Here is a 22773-nt window from a genome sequence, read left to right as displayed (position 1 = left end):
GTAAAAATAATTGTTGGGACTCAGCACTGAGCCATTATTAAAATGGTACTCATGGGGCTGGGAATATGGCCTAGTGGCCAGGGATGGTGCTCAGGTTCAGGACTGGCCAAAAAAAAAAAAAAAAAGATTAAAAAAAATGGGACTCATTTTGCTCAGAGAACAAAATTCTGATGTTGGAAAAATCTAGAAAAAGTACCTGTTTCTTCAGTATGATAGTACAGTTGAATGTGAAGCTCTGTATATCTTTGGTTTGTTTGTTTTTTTGCCAGTCCTGGGTCTTGAACTCAGGGCCTGAGCACTGTCCCTGGCTTCTTTTTGCTCAAGGCTAGCACTCTACCACTTGAGCCACAGTGCCACTTCCGGCTTTTTCTATATATGTGGTGCTGAGGAATCGAACCCAGGGCTTCATGTATATGAGGCGAGCACTTTTACCACTAGGCCATATTTCCAGCCCAGAAGCTCTGTATATCTTTATTTAAAGAAAGAAATGCTAAAATAGGATAGAGAATAATTGTCTTGGTTTTGGATGTGTGTGTATGTGCGTGTGTGTATGTGTGTGTGTGTGTGTGTGTGTGTAAATTCCATCAGATATTTACATAAATAAGCAAATTCAAATGTGCATTTGAAGCCTGATAGTACCATTTTGTCTGGAGAACTAAACTAGGTGGTATGGTCACACTGGTACACAATGGCCTATGGTTTACTTGAAGGAGGAGGATAGAATGGAATAGTTAAGTGCTTAGACTGAGAAAAGAAGGATAATGTGGAAAAGAGAGCTGAGATAAGAGTGGTTAAGAAAGAAAAATCCAACAACTTTTAGTTACTTGGTAGACATTGAAATTTCGGAGTAGATGGAATAACAACAGGAAAACACAGAAGGATATGGAATCACAGAATTAAGACTAGTGCTGCACATATCTATGTACATATATACATATATGTATACTTGTATGTGTATAAATATACATATGTATGAGTATGTGTATATCTGTATGTGTGTATGTATATATTAACTCAGGGCCTATTGCTTTATCTTAGGTGCTTTACCACTGATTCATACCTCCAGATATTTCATATATTGGTTATTTTTGAGATAAAGTCTTACTTTCTACCAGGGTGTATGCTCACCTTCTCCTATTGGGATGGAGTTCCAATGACCTTAATTTCTGGATTGACTGGGAACATCCACCCTCCCAATTTTAACCTCCTGCATAGCTTGGATGTCAGGCATGCACCACTGAGACCAGCCATTTGTTGAGACTGTATCTGTGAACTCTTGCCTAGGCTGGTCTCAAAACTTGAGCCACCCAATCTCAGACCCCTGCGTAACTAGTATGAAAACTATGAGCCAGACTTAATAATACATATCAACGTACGTTTAATAATATGCACCACAAATCAGGGCACGGTTTGGCATTATAGATAATTTAAAAATTCTAATAGTATTGATAAGCCAACCATAAAAAAATGACAGCTCTATCATCAGAGATTCCTGAGAGCTTGTTTGGAGGATCTAGCACTGAAGTGCAGGTATTCCTATACCTTTGACTAAAGAATGAGCTTCCTCTGTTGGAACAGTGGTCATCTTTCATAGAATGGAAAAAGTTTCAGAATGCATGTGTTTGGTGAGAGAGGAAGGTGATACCCACTGAGTTAGCCAGATCAACCTACTCATGCCTGGTGAACCATGGGGTGACAAAGCCCGGCCATCCTCACATCTTGGTCATGGGAATTCTTGACTGCTAATTTGAGTTAACTAGAAGCTACACTTTCCTTTCAAAACAAACAAACAAACAGCAACAATACACTTTTTGAGGTCTGGCACTTGGAGATTCTGAGATATTTTCTTTGGCGTGGGATTCTGGTATTGATTTATTGCAATTAGAACCCCACATGATTATAATGTATGGCCTCGATAGAAAAACCTCTACCGATTCAGTCTATCCAGGCAGTCATTTGAAGAGTCTATGGCCTGGAGAGCTAGAAATCAACCAGATAGGAGCATATTGAAGGATGTTCAAGGAGAGCTTTATCATCCTTGAAACACTTAAGGTAAAACTTCTGTTATGATACCGGTGAAAATAGTTTGTTTTGCTATAAAATAGTATATTTTATGAGAAAGGAAAGTACATGGCAGTTTGATTTTTAAAGATTCCGAGAAGACACGTAACTGGTTCCCTCAGGGAGAAAGTTGTGTGAGCAGCTGTTTCCTTGTGTCATTTGTCCTAAAAGGCATTCTCAAAGTGGAAGGAGCAAAATAGGTCTCTGCCTGCAAAAGTGACTAGATCATATTTCACCAGATTTTCAGTTCTTTGTCATATCTAGCTAATACAAAAGAAGGATTGTATAATTTTATCCTGGGTTGATGCAAGAAAATAGGGTCAAGTCTAGGTTTGAGACACTAAGTCATGGGTCAATGTTCATCTGATCAGTTTGCTTTCAACACTAAAACATTGCAAAGGAAAGATTGAACTATGATTTTTCATTATTTAGCAATAGAATGGAGCTCTCACTTTTTAACACAGAGAAACTGGATAAAATGAATGAATAAACCTAGAGTCAATTTTAGATAATAATCAAATCTATTAAAACAGCAGCAGATTCTCACAGAATATACTTCATTCTGAAATTCTTGACATCATTCAAAATGTATCTGAGTCAACTCTTCCTCATCTTGTTGTATTTATTGATTTAGCAAATTAACTTATGGAAGGTTTAGATCCCACACATGCTAATGGAGAAGTTACAGTTTCTATCATTTCATTGTTGAAAGGAATATGTGAGTTATTACATGCTTCTAAACTGTTGTGGCAATATCTACCCAGAAAGGTTATTAAGCAGATGAATATAATCTTTGATGTCTGACAGGATTGAGTCTCAAATCCTGTGTTTGCCTAAAGTATTATTACAATCAATTTAATTACTTTGACACTCAAATTCCTATTTTTATTTTTTTTTTTTGGGGCCAGTCCTGGGGCTTGGACTCAGGGCCTGAGCACTGTCCCTGGCTTCTTTTTGTTCAAGGCACTTGAGCCACAGCGCCACTTCTGGCCATTTTCTGTATATGTGGTGCTGGGGAATCGAAGCCAGGGCCTCATGTATATGAGGCAGGCACTCTTGCCACTAGGCCATATCCCCAGCCCCTCAAATTCCTATCTTTTAAAATACTTATGTCATAGGAATTTTGATTGTTAGTTCAAACAAATAGAACACTACTATAAATTTTGCAAATAGTTTATTTACTCAGTAAACTTCTTTCTCCCTTGATACTTCTAAGGTCATTCAAGCAGAATTTGATATAATAATTTTTTTTTCTATTTTTTTCTTTTTGTTTCTCAAATGGTTGACAAAACTGCCTATTGTTTTACTTTATAGGCCAGCAATTAACAGCTAGATATTCTCATATTTTGTATCCTTTGTCTCTGGATTTTAGTATTCCCTTTCCCTTTGCTAATTCCACTACATGTATATACAGTATCCAGGGTACTATGATCAGTTGTAATTATTTTCAACATGCCATGTGAAATCATACCTTTCTTTTTTTTTTCATATTCCCTTCCTGTGGTTTTACCTCCTGCTATCACTGTATCTGATCAAATAGTCATTTTTTCTTTTTCTTTTTCTTTTTTTTTTTGGCCAGTCCTGGAGCTTGAACTCAGGGCCTGAGCACTATCCCTGGCTTCTTTGTGCTCAAGGCTAGCACTCTATCACTTGAGCCATAGCACCACTTCTGGCCTTTTCTGTTTACATTGTGCTGAGGAATCAAACCCAGGGCTTCATGCACTCTAGGCAAGCACTCTACTGCAAAGCCACATTCCCAGCCCTCAAATAGTCTTTATATGTATTTCTAAATGTAATATTATAAGGCAACTATATTTCCATCTTTCACTGTTATTCTTACCTAGACTTTCTGTTTTCTTTAAAAAATATATGGCTATAACAAAAATGAAAAAAATGAAAATGCCAGTTGATATTAGTTTCATTATTATCCAGTATTTTCACCTTTGAGCCCACAGTGGACAATACCAAAGTACTGTTACCTTCTTCGATGTCATCTTTAAAAGGCCATCTCACTTATTAAAATATCCTTATTTCTTTTCCTTATTTTCTTCCTTCCTTCCTTCCTTCCTTCCTTTCTTCCTTCCTTCCTTCTTTCCTTCCTTTCTTTCTTTTTTTTTTTTTTTTTCCAGTCCTGAGGCTTGAAATTAGGACCAGGCATTGATCCTGAGCTCACCTTTGCTCAAGGCTAGCACTGTACCACTTGACCTGCAGTGTCACTTCCAGACTTCTCTGATTAGGTTATTGGAGATAAAGAATCTCATGGACTTTCCTGCCCTGGCTGGCTTCAAACAGCAATCCTCAGATTTCAGACTTCTGGGCAGCTAGAATTAAAGGTAAAAGCCACAAATGCCTGCTCTTAGCTTCTTTAAAGAATTTTTCCAGGCATCAGTGAGCTTCTCCAAGGAACTTTAGTTGTATCCATTTTAATATATTTTGGAAACATTTACAAGTGGCATTATTAGCCAAAACGAGTGAGGTTTTTAATAAAAACACCAAACTAAAATATTGTATTAAAATTATTTTTGTTCTCACCGAAACATCATTCTAGGAAGACCAACAACACCTTTTAGCCATGGCAAGTACACTGGAAGATGGTGACATGACGCCACAACTGGCTGAAGTAATAAAACGACTGTGGAAAGATCCAGGAATCCAGGCCTGCTTTGAAAGGGCATCTGAATACCAGCTCAATGACTCAGCTGCTTAGTAAGTGAATGAATCCATTTGCACAGGAATTTCAGTAGAGACGTTTTACAATTTTGTGATTCTGCATACTGTGTATTTTAAACACAAGTTAGGAAAGTAAATCACCTTGATTTTTAATTATAGAAAATTAAGAAGTACTTGAAGAGAAATAAAAAGGAAAAAGTGACATAAATGACAAGTAGGAAAAATATGGTGACGTTATTTAAATTATCCTAAAATTATATGTCTGAGGAAAAAGAGAATTGATTTTTTTTCTTAATGAAAAGGAGTTAATGAATATCCACATCATACAGAGATGCACAATGAGGTTTTGGGCTATTTTAATCAACATCTATATTGTTATTAAAATTATTCTCTAGGATATCATTATTAGCGATGCATTCTTTAGCACACTAGATTTATAAAGGAAGTACAAAATTCTAGAAGAAAATAATTTATTAGTTTCTTCAACATTTGAATGTTATGGAATACTTTTAGTGTCTCAAGGATGATGATAAAATTTCCACAGCTAACATTACCTAGTAAGAATCCATTAGACAAAACAAATTTAGAAGATTCTCTACTGCTTATAATTTACTTATTTGTTTTTTTATGCTGGTTCTGGGGATTGAACTCTGAGCCTGGGAGATGTTCCTGAACTTTTTTTGCTCAAGGCAAGCACTCTCCCATGTGAGCCACTTGAGCTTCATTTCCAGCTTTTATGAGTAGTTTATTGGAGATAAGAGTTTCACAGACTTTGTGCCCAAGCTGGCTTCAAATTGCAATCCATATATCTCAGCCACCTGAGTAGCAAGAATTACAGGTGCACCTGCCATAATTTCCTTATTATTGTCACAATTCCCTTTTAACAGGTAGTTTTAACATATTCCACCATTATATATTTGCAAGAATGTGTGCACAAGTTATCTAATAATCCATTTTCCATTTCTCTCTGTGCATACAAAATGTATAAAATGCATTAAATATCCCTTTAGAGGAACTTTAGCCAGCACATCATTCAAAACATAATATTGAAGCAATACAAAAGTGAAAGAAAACACCAGATTTAAGTGTGGTAGACAATGTGATTGTGGTGAAAAAGAAACAACTATATAACTTTTATGAGTGGAACAGTTTCTAGTGACTCATCATTAGACTCCAATTTTCAAAAGGTACATTGCATTGAAGGATAATGTGTGCAGTTCTCTGATGAGACAGAGGTCTAGTGACATTTGGAAATTACATAAATTTGATAGCTACTTTCTTCAGTGTCTCAGTACCTGCCAGGCTTTAATAGTACAAGTCTCTGCAGTATAGTAAAACACTACTTGCAAATGTTACTCATTGGTAAAGAAATCATGATGTGTTTGAGGCTACTCTGTGTAGATATAGTATATCCCACAACACATGCCTTAGTAAAGTTTTACAATGAGAGGGAGAAAGGAAGAGAGAGAGAGAGGCACAGGGATGGTAAAATATAATTAATGTATTTAGTTAGGAGCACATGGTATAGATTAATCACTATTTCCCCTTAGAATCATTATTTTTAGTATATTGGAAAAATGTACCACTAATTCCACTAATTATGTTATCATTTATTGTGCTTACCAAATTAATTGTGCTTCAGTAGCAAAATGCTAATTGGGAACTTATTTGCCACTCACATAACTCAGTGAATTAAATGAAATTTAATCACACTTTCCTAAGTGATTCCTTTGATTACTTACTTAAAATATGTCTTTCTTCTTAAGTATGAATCTAATTAAGAACATTTGTTGTTTTATTCAAGTTAGATATGATTGAACTAAATTGATTTGCTTTGGTTTTATGAATGTTGTTATATTGTAACAGTTTTTTATATCACTACTTAAAATATACAGCAGGGAAAACAGGAAAGGTATTTTCTCCCTATGCCTCAGAAACACTTCATGTATAAGCCAAAAACTAGAAATGTGAAGTCTTTTATTCTATTCTCAAAAGTTCTTAAGAGCAAGTGAAATAAAAGGTGGCTAAAAAATTTAAAGAATAGCCATTGCTTTCTTCCAAAATGCAAATACAGTATTTGATTCTCATCTTAAACTTTAGTATATCATCACGTTCAATATATAATCAGATTAGTAGGCTGCATATGTATTTCATAGACTCCAAGTAGATCAAGGTTGCTACCATTTCTCCGCTTTGTGTGTGTGTGCACACTTGTGCGACTGTGTGTCTGTGTGCAAATAAGATATTAGATCTCAAATCTAGAGATTCTCTTTGTTGAGACTAACAAAGAGAAGAACATAATTAGAGTAAAAGTTAAGAAAAGAAAACTAGGGGCTTGCAATATGATATTCCCATCAGTTCCTCCATAAAAGAGAGACCTCACAGTGGTAAGCAAGAAACAGATTTCAGTTAGGATTGCATTTTTAGTGACTGTGTGCTATGTAATCCCACAGGCTTGAGAAATTAACATGGACTTCACCAGGAAAAAAAAAATAGGATATTTACATGGTGAAAGAAGAATTAAGTTTTCTGTAGGGATTTGGGCCAAATATACTAAGGGCCTATTTGGTATTGGTTTTGGGTACAAGCTTGCACACCCAAATCTCATATTTGTTTATTAAAATACATATTCTAAATGCAAATTGTCAGTCTTCTGTGTCTCTGCTTTGTTTAAAATCATTTACACATGCAAACATAAAGGCACCTATATACATATATACATATATATATATATATATATTTACCAAATAATGACTTTAACTATCATTAGGATAAATTTCTGTTTTGGTAGATTTGTTTATTAAGGTTTACCCAGCCTGAAGTGATTAACCAATAATTAACTATCACACATGGAGACTTCCTCAATAGGACATTTACACAGACTTTTACTTATCCAAATAGAAAGTAGGTTTTAAACACTGGTTAAAGCTAACAATATATTGTTGACATATTTATATCAACACACTTCTGTTAGCTTATATTTGTTATATAGTGAAGGATTTCATTGTTATATTTCCATACATATTAACCAAGTAATTTTTCAATCTTACCCTTAAATAAATCCAACTTCAGAACAAATTCTCATAATCAATGGAACTCTGCCTCTCAAGTTCTATCTGAATGAAGTGCAGAGTTAATTATTTCCCCTTTCTTTAAGCCTATCTATAATCTTGGTTTGAGTAGTAGATTAAATCAGTCATAAAAATATTACTGTGCTCAAATTATGGAGAACTTTCTGGGTAAACACAAAATCTTAAACTTAAACCCTAGTACCATCAACACTAAACAAAAAACATCATTGTGCTATTATTAAATGTATGCAAAAATTTCACAGAAACAGCTATTTTGATAATGTCCTTAGTGCTAAACACCTCAGTGTATTAAAAAAAAAACCATAAAAAGAACAACAAAGCACTTAGTTTCAATATATAGACTTATCTAGTTTCAAGGATGAAAAATCTCAGAGTAGTTTCATCTTCTAATTCTAACGTGTACACAAACTACAAAACTTAATCAAACTTATTCCTGCCCAGCATCACCCCTACCTGCAGAGGAGAAAAAAGATAGCATTGAGCTTAATAAGAGTAGGAATGTTTAGCATGTCTCCCAGGAAGGATTAAGAACACTCATTGTGCTAGTGGAAGTGAAGGGAGTGGTCACTAGGGGCAAATACATGTTCAGCTTCTTGTTCCCCAAAAGTATTGAACCAGATATATAGGTCAGCAATTTCATGAATTAGCTTGAATGTAGACCACCATGAGAGACACATGTACTTTCATTACTAAGCCTTTTGGCTTTCATTAGGGCAATTATATTAACAAGGTGAATTCTAACCTAGGCATCTCTTGCAAGAAAATAACAAGCAATCTTCAAATAATGATACTAAGACCAATAACTTGAAAAATCCTAAGTGACTTTTGGCAGGGTATCATGGTATCAATGCTCCAAGTGCGAGACATAGCAGACTGAACAAAAATCCAAACCTCTATCTGAAAATTAACTAAAAGCAAAGAGGTGCTAGAGGCATTGTTCAAGTGACTGAACACCTGGGCAGCAAGCCTGAGAGCCTGAGTTTATTCCTCACTTAGTACTAATAAATTGAAAGCATGAAAGAATAAAGGACCCAAATACAAACAACATAATTTTGAGGCAAATCTACTCTGTCACAAGTATTACAAGGCAGCTAAACATGTATAAGCATGTTTAAAAGACCATGAAAAAGAAATTTGCTTTCATTCCCCCCTACATCTTCCAACTGCAGAATTAGCACATATACTTCATAAAGTACAGGCTGACCAGTGAGGAGCTGACTTCATTGAGCAGAGGCCCCAGGTGCTAGCTTGTGCCACACTGAAAACCTGAAGCTCTGCATAAGCCCGCCTTGTAATCTGATAGGCAGAACACGGAAGTTTATTATTTTTAACAGACTCAGCTAAAAATTCACTTATGTTGATTCCTAGTGTGTCTTCCACAGTGATATGAAGTATATGTATGTGCTAATAATTCTATTTCTATTTTCACCTTTTATTAGCTACCTTAATGATTTAGATAGAATAACAGCTCCTGAGTATGTGCCAAATGAGCAAGATGTTCTACATTCTCGAGTGAAAACAACAGGGATCATTGAAACTCAATTCTCCTTCAAAGACCTGAACTTCAGGTATGAACAAATACATCTCTGAAGGGTTGAGAGAATGTGCATTGGGCTCAATGTCTCTGAGAAGTTTGATATCAGGGTCAAGTGCAGTGATGCTTTCTGACTCTTGAAGCTTCTTTTCTTCTACTGTCCCTCAACTACTTGTGCCAGGTCTCATGCTGAGCTTCATCCTTCCTCTCAAGCTACAGCGATTCTCTCATGACCAGATGGGAGTGAGACTCTCTTCTCTTCATAAAATGGACAAAAATTGTCTTTTAGATTTTTTCATAAGAAAATATATTTAAATAACATTTAAAGCCACAGGTGACAGGAAGCCTTTATCCATTGCATCTTCCCACTCATTGGCTGGAAATATTTCTACTAAAACTATCTCCTTGGTATAAAATGAAAATAATTACAGAGAATTATTTGGATGTTATGCTATTTACTAGCCTATTATATAAGTAGGCTTTGCACATGAAAATGAACTATTATTTTATTGCTATTACATTATCAAACTCTTCCTAGAAATTGTACTGCAAAAATCACTCTGACTAAATCAAAAAATAGAAACTCACAATATAGTGTCAGAGTATATTGCCATTATTTTCATGAGGGAGGTCAAAATTTATTTACAGTTAAGCTTAACATTTTTTTCTATGGAATTTGAGGTGGAATGTTTAAAGTATGCTTTGTACTATCTTACAATTTAGGGAGTAAAACATTGAGAAAAATAAAATTAATATAGTACTTCATGCACACAATAATTTTAAAGAAAAGAAAAATTGGAGAAAAGCTGATACCAATCACTTATAGCCAGTCATGAAGTAAAGTGAATGAATAGTATTTGGTATCACAATTTTTTAAATTGGGATAAAAGCTTTTGAAATGTTTATGGAAACTAGTTAGCTGTAACATCTAATTATATAGACAGGATTATCTTCAATGAATCTGAAAGTTGACTATTTAAAATTTACAGTAAATTTCAGGCCCAGCAATAATTTTCGGGATGATGAGCCAAAGAAAAAACAGGGGCAGAAAAGGAAGATACTGAAATCAGCTTTCTCTCTTGGTCCCACTGATCTCTTTGTCAACAAATTTCTTCAGATTGTTAAACTTTGCTCATCTGTTGAAATTTCATTTGAGAACCCAGGTCCCATTGCTTCACCCTCTTTCTATCATAACCTCAACAATGCATTTTTGACACATTCCCTTTACAATCTTACTCCTTTTACCGCTCTCCATGTTTCTGAGAGAAATAGAAGTAACTGTGGGTCTTGAGGCTAGTCAGTACAAAATTCTAATCCTACACCCTACAATAAATAGCCAGGGGTAAAGAACACTTACCTAGCACATTTGCCATAAAGATTTTATCAAGTGAAGTCCCAGAAGTGTGTGATATTACTTCATGTAACTTATCTCACAAGCAAAAGAGGAATTTTCTGAATTCCTGATTATCTGGATTGCAAATCAACTTTGACAACATCACCTATGGGATATCTGACAGCCTCTGATCCTGTTCACTGCCCATATCACTGAGCAACTGAGTACCTGCTCAGGAATGATTACTTGGAATTAAATCTCTCTAACTTCTAGCTTCCTGCTGTCCTCTTTGTCTAACGTGTCCTGTCTTACAAAAACTGCCTACTTCTTATCATGGAGATATCAAATCCGTTGTCTCTTCTTTTAGTCTTATATACTGTTTGCCATTCCAGCATATCTCTTTTACTATACCTGGCAACTGTGCAGTGGCAAATGTTTAGCTTGCTTTCTGGGGCAATAGAGTGAGAGAACAGCATGGGGGCTTGATGATTTGTATGGTGTGTATATACCCCACCACTGATGGTTTCAACTTACTAATGTCTAGCATTAAATGCAAAGTTGGGAACAACACAACTAGCTGTGCTGTTCAGAACAATGTCCATTCTATCATTTATACAACATACTAACCCTTCATTGTAACATGCTAATATATGAAATTGTTTACTGATTTATTCGTTTCCTCTTTTTGTTTCTGTTTCTTCCACATATATGCTGAATCAGGGAGGCCAGGAGACGTGTCTCTCTTAAGTCCCTACTCAGCAATTACTAAGACGAAAACATTTGTGTAATCAATTTTTGCTGAAGGAATAACTATGCCAAGCACTTTATGTTATAGACCTTCATGAATCATGATAAGCTTGGTATAGCCATATCATGTAAGATAAAGGTGGAAGAAATGGAGGTGAAAATGAAATGGAAGATTTGCTCTGTTCTTACAAAGCACTGCTAGGCCTAGGGTGAATGTGTTCATCTTTCAGTCTTCCCAACCCACATTCTTTACACTATGTATTACTGTTGGGTTAGCGGATAGTATTGAGAGAAGTCATTATTTTACTGGAGAGCAAGTATTTCTTCCGAAGTTGTTGGTCAGTGAGAGGAGAAGAAAATGTAAAATAACAGTATTCAACACAAAATAAAAATAAGTTTAAGTATCTTTTTTCTTAAGGTATGATTACAATCATTGTGAACCATTTTTAAAGTTAATCATCATCTAGTAAATTCTCACAGTTGAGACATCTTTCTTTTAGGTGCTAAATAATTGTGCAAATGTGTATAGACTTTGGTAGTAGAAAACGTTATACCTCAAAATATGAAGAACAAAATTAATATACCTAACAAGCTTCATTTCAGCAGCAGTTTCCAATATCTTAAAATATATTACATTAGCATTGATTTGCATTCATATAGTACAAATCATCCTATGACTATTTAAAACTGGAGACTTAATTTACATACTAAATTACAGAATACTAGAATTTTAAATAGGAATACCAAAGTGAAAAATCTTCTCTACTGATATAGTATATCATCTGTAGCGTATCATTTAATTGAATGAAAATTACCTCAGGATACTTATCAAACTAAAACTCCAACTGTCAAACTGATAAAACAAATTATAAAGTTCTTATCAAACATAGCTCCACCTGTCAAAATTATAAATTATTTTTAGAAATGTTTAAAGTATTGTGTAAGTGGAAAGTGCAATGAAAATCAAAGTCTTCTTTTTGTTATAGAACAATTCCTCCAAACAAATAATTCAGAAATATGTATACAAGAAGTTGTCAAAGTAACTTTTTCCTTAAATATTCCATATTAAAAGACAGAAATGGAAGTACTTTAAAGTATTTAAGAGCCAAAAAAACAAAGCTTGGCACCTACTACCACAAAGAGCTTCCAATTTTCTAAATTTGGCATGACTGGTTTCAAGAATGTTTGAGCAGCATATCTGTAATATGAAACAAATGATAGTATTCTTTAAATATAAAAATAAACTATCTTCACTACATTCATTTGTGCTTAGGAAAAGGCTGATTAGTTCTACCTAGTAGCTATCTCTCAGATTAGATGTTATTCTCTTTCAGATTTTTTTAGAATAATAATTCCTATACACAACATATTTATTCTAGGTTTGGTCACAATTGATGTTACCAACAGAATATTTGATATAATATGTATCTTATTAATGACAAACTTATTTTAATAATTTTCTGAATTATGTTATATAATAGAATAGTTCAGTGGCTATTTAATTACAAATGTATGCATACAAATGGTCAGTATAGAGTAGGTAAGGTTAAAACAGTATTAACAATTATGATTTAAAGACACTCTATCCTTTGTGGTTATAAGTCTTTATCATTCATTTCAAAATCGTAAGCTTTTAAGGGATTTAGATAGACCTCTATTCGTATTGTTAGTTTCTCTAAGTATCTGTTCTCTAGTGTTTTTCTAACTGGGCACAAGCAAATGATTTAATTAGGCATTGTGACTGTGCAGTGTAGGTGTAACCAGTTGGTACTCTCCTTTGTAGTCACCTTAAGAACTTATTCCAACACTGATGGAGCTTAACATCTTGAATAACTCTCATCAAAAGAACAGTATGAAGGAAATCCCTATTCAGATTAAATCTTCTTTTTCTATGTGGTCAAATTCATAGTCAAAAATTTTAGAAATGGTGGCTTTTCAGATAGTCACACATAGGTTAAGCAAAGATATTTGACAGAAGCCAGATGCAAAATCACTGTTGATTTTTAGCTATCCTGGATTAGGTAACAATTGTACAGCAGTATAAGAACAGATTATTTCATAATAATCTCTTCTAGTAGAAAGTGGAAGAAATCTACTCTCAAATTGCCATAAAGACCCATAGAAGCTCAACACCTTTCCAACTGTTTATAGTACTACAAACACAAGTATCTTGTCATCCATAAACTCCTATAACCAATAGCTTGTCCTGTATTAATATTGTGGGTAAATTAGCTCATAGTCAATTTTCAGCTGTTCCTTAAAATCCTGGCTTGATTTTTTTTAGCTATATCATATTCTGTCATTAAAACTAACTTTTCCATTTCAAAATTAAAGTTCATTAGTTTACATAACAGACGTGTAAATTTTACTACCCTTCTTCCCCCCAAATAGCTAAATAAAACAAAAACTTTCCCAAAACATGGTCAGTGAGTTCCATTCAACAATCTCAAAGCTTTATTTAGAGGACTGAGAAGATTCAGAGATTTCCTGTGTTGTCAGTAATTATCCTTTATATTTGATCACTATAACAATTCAGGCACCAAATGTATATCCTCTTCAGATTTTAATTGTATTTTTCACATAATGATAATAATGACTTTATAAGAGTACTTCTATAATCAAATATAGAAATAAATGATCCATTCTTGAAATCTAAATTTTTTTAATACGTCTTAGTAATTTACATAAAGTAGGCCCAAATTCAAATTGAGAAAAAAAAAACTGAAACTGGAAAGCTATGTAGAGATATATAGAGAAATAGATATACATATACATATCCAAATACAAATACATGTATATCTATGCACATATATGTACATATCTGCATATGTACATGATTAACATCTTTCCAATGTCAGTTTTATATGAAAAATTAATTACATAAATTGCGTATTATACATATACATGAAAAATAAATTACTTTATCTAACTTTTCTTAGAGATAACATGATGTCTAGGAGCATCAATAGGAAAACAAATGTCTGGCCCTTGGTCTCATTTGCCAGTGGGCATTTAAGCTCACTAATAACAAATGGCATTAGCAGCATTTACTGTGTTCCCTGGACCTTTGTCTCTTATGTCACTCTGTGCAAAACAAAATTTTACTTATCAGGGTAGTCATAAATGAGGGAATTTATAACCATTCATGCTAAGATAGAGTTGCAGAAGTCATTTTGTCAGTCTTAGTAAAGATTGAGTCATCTTTGTTCTAGAAAGAAAGCTTAACTCATTAAGATATTTTTTACTGGATACCACAGAGATGCTGCTAGAAAACAGGGCTAGAGGTCATATTGTATGAACTGCATGTCTTACTCATTGTGAATATTCAAACCACTTAGCTTCTCAAAGGCTCAGTTTCTTCACCTGTAAAGTGGATAGAGTATTATTTTCCACTGTGGCACAAAGAACTATAATCAGGAGGATATTAATCTGGAATCCAGAGGTCTATACTATCATTATTAAAAGAATGAAACAGAACTCCTCAGGAAAAAATTCTGACTGGTTGGTACAAATTAAAATTGTGAACTATTTTTCACATAAAATGAATTTCAATTATTGCCCCTTTCATCTAGCTTACAATCTGAAACTGCTATTTAAAATTTACATTTAAAGTAACCAATTTAAATGTAACTATTAAACAATTAGACATTATGTCCAATATTATGATCAAATTATCTCACTTTACTACAAACCAACATAATTCTTCATGTTGCTGTGAAACCAAAATTATTGAGACTAAGAGATCTCTGAAAGAAAAAGATTCATTGAAACAAATACTATCCACAAAGAAAAGAACAAGATCTCTAGGCCACCACTACCGTGGCTAGGTAAAAGCTGGAGAAGTGTTCACCAGATTTAAGTCAAAGTATTTTATAATATAATTTCTGTAGAGAATTATTGATACAAAGGGTTGAAAGTCAACAAAGAAGCAGTCATATAAGAAGAAAGAAATTTCTGGCCCTAGAAAAGAAGATGGTTTGTGCAAAATTCTTGAGATAGCAAGATATTATATTTGCAGTAAGAACTAAAAGTACTGCCTTGGGAGTAAACTGAACGGAAGAAAAGAGAGAAAGAAAGAAAATGAGCTTGGCAAGGTAGGGAGAAATCAGAACAATAGCAAACTTATGAGTCATCACCACTCTGATTTGTCTACCAGGAAAGAAACTCATCAGAAAATGGCATAATAAGAACTTTATAAAATTCATTTAAACTTTAAATTAAAAACATTAAAACAAAATCTAGCTGCCTTGAAAATGTATTTTGTATCTGTAACATTAGGAAGAGAAAAGAGGATGCTTTTCGGCTGCACTCAGAAATACTGGTTTGGAGAAGGAAGAGTTGGGAAAATATGAATGATTTAAGATTGTATTTGGGCTGTGTAGTATCTGATAAAAGAAAAGGGAAGGTATTAATAATAAATCTAAAAAGAAACTTATTGATTACTTTTGCCAAAATGATGACTTTCACCTAACTAAAAAGACTAGACCAACATATTGTTTGTGAGTTTTGGTGATCCCCAAGGCTTCAATCCCCCTGAGTGTTGATGCTTGCTTGTATGTTACAGTATTTCTCTATATAATATTATAACCATCTGTTTTTTGCACAGTAAGGCTCTGTGAAGATAGCGATTACATGTTTTCATCTGCTCTAGGAAGATCTTTCAATGTGTGTAGTATACAGAGTACAAACAGTAATAACTTTTTTATTTATTGTCAAAGTGAAGCATAGAGGGGTTACAGTTTCATATGTAAGGCAGTGAGTACATTCATATGCAACTTGTTACCTCTTCCCTCATTCCCCCCCACCTTCCCCCTCCCCTCTCCCTCTCTCCCCATGAGTTGTATAGTTGTTTACACCAAATGATTTTGTAAGTATTGCTTTTGGATTGGTTTGTCTTTTTATCCTTTGTCTCTTGATTTTGTTATTCCCTTTCCCTTCCGTAGTTCTAATACATGTATACACAGTATCCAGGGTACTATAATCAGATACAGTGATAGCAGGGGTAAAACCAAGGGAAGGGAATATGAGAAGAAAAAAAAAGAGTACTTTTTCACATGGCATATTGAAAATAATTACAATGAGATACCACTTGTTTCTGTATTGTGGAGTTCATTTCACTTAGCATCATCTTATGTGTTCATATGGGGAAACAGTAATAATTTGAGTAAACAAATCAGCATAGGATGGTAGATCAGGCAAGAATCATGGTATTGCAACAGGAGAAACTCCCAATCTTCACATAATAACCATTAATACAGATAAGCTTCCATCAAACTCTCCTAACGCTAATGTGTTGTCAAACTCAAAACTTTTTAACATTTCCAGTTGTGCAAAGTTAGAGTGGGAACTATTTTTCCTACTACTATTTTTATGTGAAAAAGAGGAGGGGAATGTACTTTCTTTTTTTTATAGTGTTTGAGTTGGAAGGTCATTGAATAGGGTTGATTTAAGAATGAAAAAAATCAAAAGAATACATATGAAATATATTTGTGGATTCACTTTCTAACTCTGTTAATCTTTATGTAAATCTTAGAGGATTCATTATTCATTTGATGTTTCCTTTTAAAGAATGTTTGATGTAGGTGGACAAAGATCTGAGAGAAAGAAATGGATTCACTGCTTTGAAGGAGTGACATGCATTATATTCTGTGCAGCACTCAGTGCCTATGACATGGTCCTAGTAGAAGACGAAGAAGTGGTAAGTGTGAAAGTTAAACCAGGCAAAGGTCTATACTGTCTAATGGAATTAGCACATTTCCCACCTTACTGAAAGACTTACTGAGATGGATATCATTTCTAGATCATAGTTTAGAATGTTTTATTCTCACATTGTCTAGACAATGACAATACACATTCTCCTCTTTCATACCATACAGAACCGGATGCATGAAAGTCTTCACCTGTTCAACAGTATCTGCAATCACAAGTATTTTGCAAGTACCTCCATTGTGCTGTTTCTTAATAAGAAAGATCTCTTCCAAGAAAAAGTGGCCAAGGTGCATCTCAGCATCTGCTTTCCGGAGTACACTGGTAAGGTTTTTAAGTTATGGAGCATCAGGTGTTCCATGAAGTGTATCTGGATCCAAAAGTTAATATTTATGAGGATGAAATATGATCAATTTGAGTTGTGCATATAACCCAAACAAATAAGAATATTACAAATAAGATCCTTCTCTATTCTATCTACTTTAAAGTAAACCCTACTGCACACACTGGAAAATATTAGATACATGAGAGTTGTTTTTCTGTGTAATACATCAAATGTCACTGCAAACCCATTATCACCAACACTGTAATAGAAAGGCAGATTTTATTCCAAGTATATGCTTAACAAAAATTATTGTCAAAGTGATGTATAGAGGGGTTACAGTTTCATATGTAAAGCAGTGAATATGTTTCTTATCAAACTTGCTATCTCCCCGCCTCATTTTTCTCCTGCCTTCTCTCCTCCCCAACCCCCGCCCCTAGTTGTACAGCTGGTTTACAACATATTGTCTTGTAAGTATTGCTATTGCATTGGTTCACCTTTTACTGTTTCTCTCTCCATTTTGATGTTCCTCTTCCCTTCCCTAGTTCCAATAAACATATACATAATACCCAGGGTACCAAAATCAGTTACAGTGACATCAGGGGTAAAACCGTTCAGAAAAAAACAAACAAACATGCTAATTGAAGCAAGCCTGACTCACAGACAATATGGTTTTCCTCATTGGTAATAATTACTATATGTCTAGTATAGTCCTAGCAGATGATTACAATAGCTCAAAAGCTATATACAGGGCTGGGGATATGGCCTAGTGGCAAGAGTGCTTGCCTCATATACATGAGGCCCTGGGTTCGATTCCCCAGCACCACATATACAGAAAATGGCCAGAAGTGGCGCTGTGGCTCAAGTGGCAGAGTGCTAGCCTTGAGCAAAAAGAAGCCAGGGACAGTGCTCAGGCCCTGAGTCCAAGCCCCAGGACTGGCCAAAAAAAAACAAAACAAAACAAAAAAATCTATATACATATGATCATATAAGATGATGCTAAGCAAAATGAACTCCAAGTTATGGAAATAAGTGGTTTATCATTGTTGTTGTTATTTTCAACATACTATGTAAAATTATGCCTTTTTCTTTTGTTGTTCTTCTCTATGGTTTTACCTAAGTAGGTATATTTTGTACATCCTATCGAAAACTTGTCATGCTATATAAAATCTCAATGGCTCTTCAGTATTTGAAGATTTTCAGATGGATAGCTTGAATGAATTGAGGGAAAAAAGTGGCATATTTCTTTTTCTGGTTTCCCAGAATTTCAGTGTCAGTCATTAGTGAATGTCTAGTAGGGTCAAGTTCCACCAAGGGTTGTTTTAACTTCAGAGGAAACTGTCTGTAAATATTTGGATGACACATTATTAATAAGCAACGTTTCAGTTTCACCCTTCAAATACATGTGTTAGCCCAAATATATTAAGAGAATGGCAGAGATATTTATGCTACATAAAAAAGCAGATATTATGCTAGGAAGAAACAGATATTTATGCTAGCTAATGCATAACTAGGGTCTATGGCATTTTATAACACTACTTGTAAGTTTATTCTTTTATAACAAATCAAAGCATGATTGTATACTTACTATTTTAAACTATTGAGGCTCTACATGTTTGCTAAATGACTCTATACTTACTATTTCAAACTAAATAAAGAGGATCTACATATCTACCAAACAGTACCATTGATTTCTTAGAACTATTTTGAGTTTAGAGAGAAATGAATTATTTTTTCAATTGCTTTTTCAGGCACTTTTAAATAGTATTTTACTATTTTCAAGTAGTAGTACAAAGGAGCTCCATTTAACAAATCAGTTTATGTATACACTGTCACTTGATCAGTGTGACCTTTTTAACATTTTCACTTACCCATACCAATCAACTCTTTCCCTTGCTTTTTATCTACTCCCCCACCCTGTAACATACCATACCCCTTACAAGTACCTAGTTCTTGGCATTTGTTTTGCAGAACTTTCACTTTGTCTTTTAATAGAAATACATTAAATTTTCCCTTGAATTTATCCTATTTCAGTTAATACATTTGTGTACTCTTGGATACCACCTAACATATTTACTTATATGTTTATAAACTAATGCCAGCTTGCACATATGAAGGGAAACAAACAACCCTTGTCTTCCTGGCCAGATTTATTTCACTTACCCTATTTTTTTCTTGTTTTCCATTGCTTTACAAATGGTGCAATATAATTCTTTCTAATGGATAAGTATAATTTAATTGTATATGTATACAATATTTTCTTGATCCATTTTTCCTTTGATAGACACCTGGTCTGATTCCATATGTTGGTTATGGTGAATAGTGCTGCAATGATCATGGTTATGCTGGTGGCTTTACTGTATCCTAGTTTGTATCCTTGTGTCAGCATTTTTCATGTGTCTATTAACAATTTTTACTTTTCTGTTTTTAAAATTACAATGTAATTTTTTAAAATTTCAAACTATTAATAAGTACAAAAACTTTAAAAATTTAACATTGTATTGTTAAAAATACAGAGTTCTGATCCACCTCACTCAAATTAGAATGGCCATTATCAAGAAATCTAACAATTACAAATGCTAGAAGGAATATGACCAAAAGGAACCTATCATACTGCTGGTAGAAATGTAAACTTGTTCAACCATTCTGGCAAGCAAGATGGAGGTTCCACAAAAGACATAGAGCTTCCCTATGACTTACGTTGACATATTGTTAACTAAAATTTATAGTTAAAATAACAATCTGGTACTTTACACTGTGGAATTGTGTTTTGCCAAATTAATGTCATCAATCTAGTACATTAACTGACCTTTGGTGACTAATAAAATTCCTGAGGAAAAAAATCATTTTTAGGGGAAAAGGGATTTATTTTGGCTTTTTTAGAGGTTTTAATTTGTGGCCATTGGTTCTGTGGTTTTTGGATCTATGGCAAGAGCATGTGACAGAGGGTGCATCCAGGATGCAAACTAGAAAGAGAGGAAGAGCTCACAATCCCCTGAAGAGCACATTCTCAGTGACCAGAGGAGCCCCTACTTGTTCTCTCTTAGTTTCCATCATTTCTTAATAGTGCCAAGTTAGGCTGAGCAACACATAGGCTTATGGGGGACATTTAAGTTCCAAATTAGAGTGCTTTTTGGAGTTTTATAAAACAATTCCCATGTCCCCAAATTGGCACACATTCTACCTCTTTCTACCCTCCCTATCTGTGATTCCTACAAATCATTGCATATCAAATAGCTGGAATTATACCTTTTTAAAATTTTCCTTGTCTTTTTTTTTGTGGATGTGATAAGCTCATTTCCTTTTATTCTGAATAACAGTCCATTCCATGTGCAAACCACAGTTTGTTTATCCTTTCACCTATTGAAGAACATATTGGTTGCCTCCGATATTTGGCAATTATGAAAAACTGTGATGACTACCCATGTGCAGGAGTTCTTGTGGACCTCAGTTTTTAAGTAAATACCTAGTAGTGTAACTGCTGCATTGTGATAAGACTGCACAGCATTGTAAGAAATAACAAGCTTCCTTCCAAACTAAACCTGTATCTCTGTTCTAATCAATGAATGTACTCGCTTATGAACATTTAATTGCATTGGAGTTTTTGGGTTTTAGCCAAGTTGTATCATTTTATTTTTATTTTTAATTAAACTATTTTTAATGGGTAGGCTTGAACCAAGGGCCTCACACATATAAGGCAAGTAGGTGCTCTACCACTGAGCCACGTTCCCACCCCTGCCATGGTATGTGGTTTTGACAATGATTCCTCAGAGAATTTTCCTCTTAGTAACAATAAAGTGAGTGAGGGAGACTTACCTTATTAGGAAACATGATAGCTCTTCTTCTGATGAGTCCTACAAGGTATATTCTGCTAGAAAGCCAATCATATGTCATCTTTAGCTAACTATACTTTTATCCTCCATCATGTATATTTCCTTTTCCCCAATTAACCCAGTTTGTGTCTTGTTACCTAGCTTTCATCACATTATTGCTACACTAAAGCAGGAGTCCAAAACTCCTCTACAACTTTCCCATCTCAGTTCATTTCTTCTGTTTATTTGGTAACCTAACCTATAGTCTGACAATCTAGCCAACTTGATTCTCCTGTTTCTTTACCAATATCATTCCTTTCCATTTGATCAAATCTTTAGATTTATTGTTGCTTTATTTGCCAGCCCGACCTAAAGCCTAGACCTACGTGCCCATTTTTATTTTGCTTCATATTCATTTTAATGTCTCCTAAACTATATCTTAAGGTTCCACTTCTCTCATGCAGATTCTATTAAAACACATGTATGCCCATAGACCCACAAGCCCATAACATTTCATGTTAACATTAGATTGTATTACTCAGTCTGTTGTGGAAACAAGTTGGCATTTTAATTGTGAACTTTTTGATACAGAGGTTACATTTTAGGCCTCAGAAAGCCCCAGTGAGGAAGGCATAGATCCATCACCAAGGAGATGCTACAAATTCTCACTGTTTATCTATCAATACTTACCAATGATTTTACAATGCTTAACCCATCAAATAACAACACTCGGAGTAATTTCATAAATAATTTCCTAAATAATTTATACTTGTATTCCTTGCTGCATATAATTAATATTTATTTATTTCATGTTGTTTATTTTTAAGGGCCAAATACTTTTGAAGATGCCGGGAACTACATCAAGAACCAGTTTCTAGACCTGAATTTAAAAAAAGAAGATAAGGAAATTTATTCCCACATGACCTGTGCTACTGATACCCAAAATGTCAAGTTTGTGTTTGATGCAGTTACAGATATAATAATCAAAGAGAATCTTAAGGACTGTGGGCTTTTCTAGTCAGTACTTTCCTTTTCCACACTTCGTTGTGTATGCATTTCAAGGTATTAAAGAAAAGGCATGTTTTGATTAGTTTGAATAGCTATTCACTTCTCTAGAGAGATAACTAGTATTAGTAGGTCTAGAATTTTCACACAAAAATATTCATATATTGCCTGCTGTATCCAGGTAACTTCTTTGGGATAGAAGGTATGGAATTCTGGGACCTTTAGTCTAAAATTGAATATCTTTGGGTAAATGAAACAGTATGTAAGTTTCTTGGAAGTAAACTTCTGTAAGTGGCCTATTTTTGATCATAAACTATCATAAAATACTATAAAAACTATTATAAAAATAAAATAGAGTCATCTAAATCATTTCCATTGGGTTTACCACTCTTACTAAGAATGAAAATATCCTGGACTTATAGATATTGTCAGTTGCTTTTGTTTAATTTAAAAATCATTAAAATCAAATTTCCTCTTAAACCTGCACACCA

The 22773-nt window shown here is 34.2% G+C and overlaps 1 protein-coding gene across 1 annotated transcript in view; it reads left to right on the top strand.

Annotated features, from left to right (window-relative positions):
* Positions 1–22573, top strand: part of Gnat3 (G protein subunit alpha transducin 3) — a 37934-nt gene extending 15361 nt beyond the window's left edge. Inside the window, exons 4-8 of the mRNA XM_048337878.1 lie at positions 4610–4767; positions 9263–9391; positions 17006–17135; positions 17314–17467; positions 22105–22573. Of these exons, the coding sequence (XP_048193835.1) occupies positions 4610–4767; positions 9263–9391; positions 17006–17135; positions 17314–17467; positions 22105–22295 (762 nt within the window). The 3' untranslated portion in view covers positions 22296–22573. The remainder of the gene's footprint in view (positions 1–4609; positions 4768–9262; positions 9392–17005; positions 17136–17313; positions 17468–22104) is intronic.
* The last annotated feature ends 200 nt before the right edge of the window (positions 22574–22773 follow it).

The sequence above is a fragment of the Perognathus longimembris genome, chromosome 2, assembly GCF_023159225.1.
Source record: "Perognathus longimembris pacificus isolate PPM17 chromosome 2, ASM2315922v1, whole genome shotgun sequence".
Lineage (NCBI taxonomy): Eukaryota > Metazoa > Chordata > Mammalia > Rodentia > Heteromyidae > Perognathus > Perognathus longimembris.
Note: the sequence above shows the minus strand (reverse complement) of the source record. Positions and strands in the feature narration are given on the sequence as shown.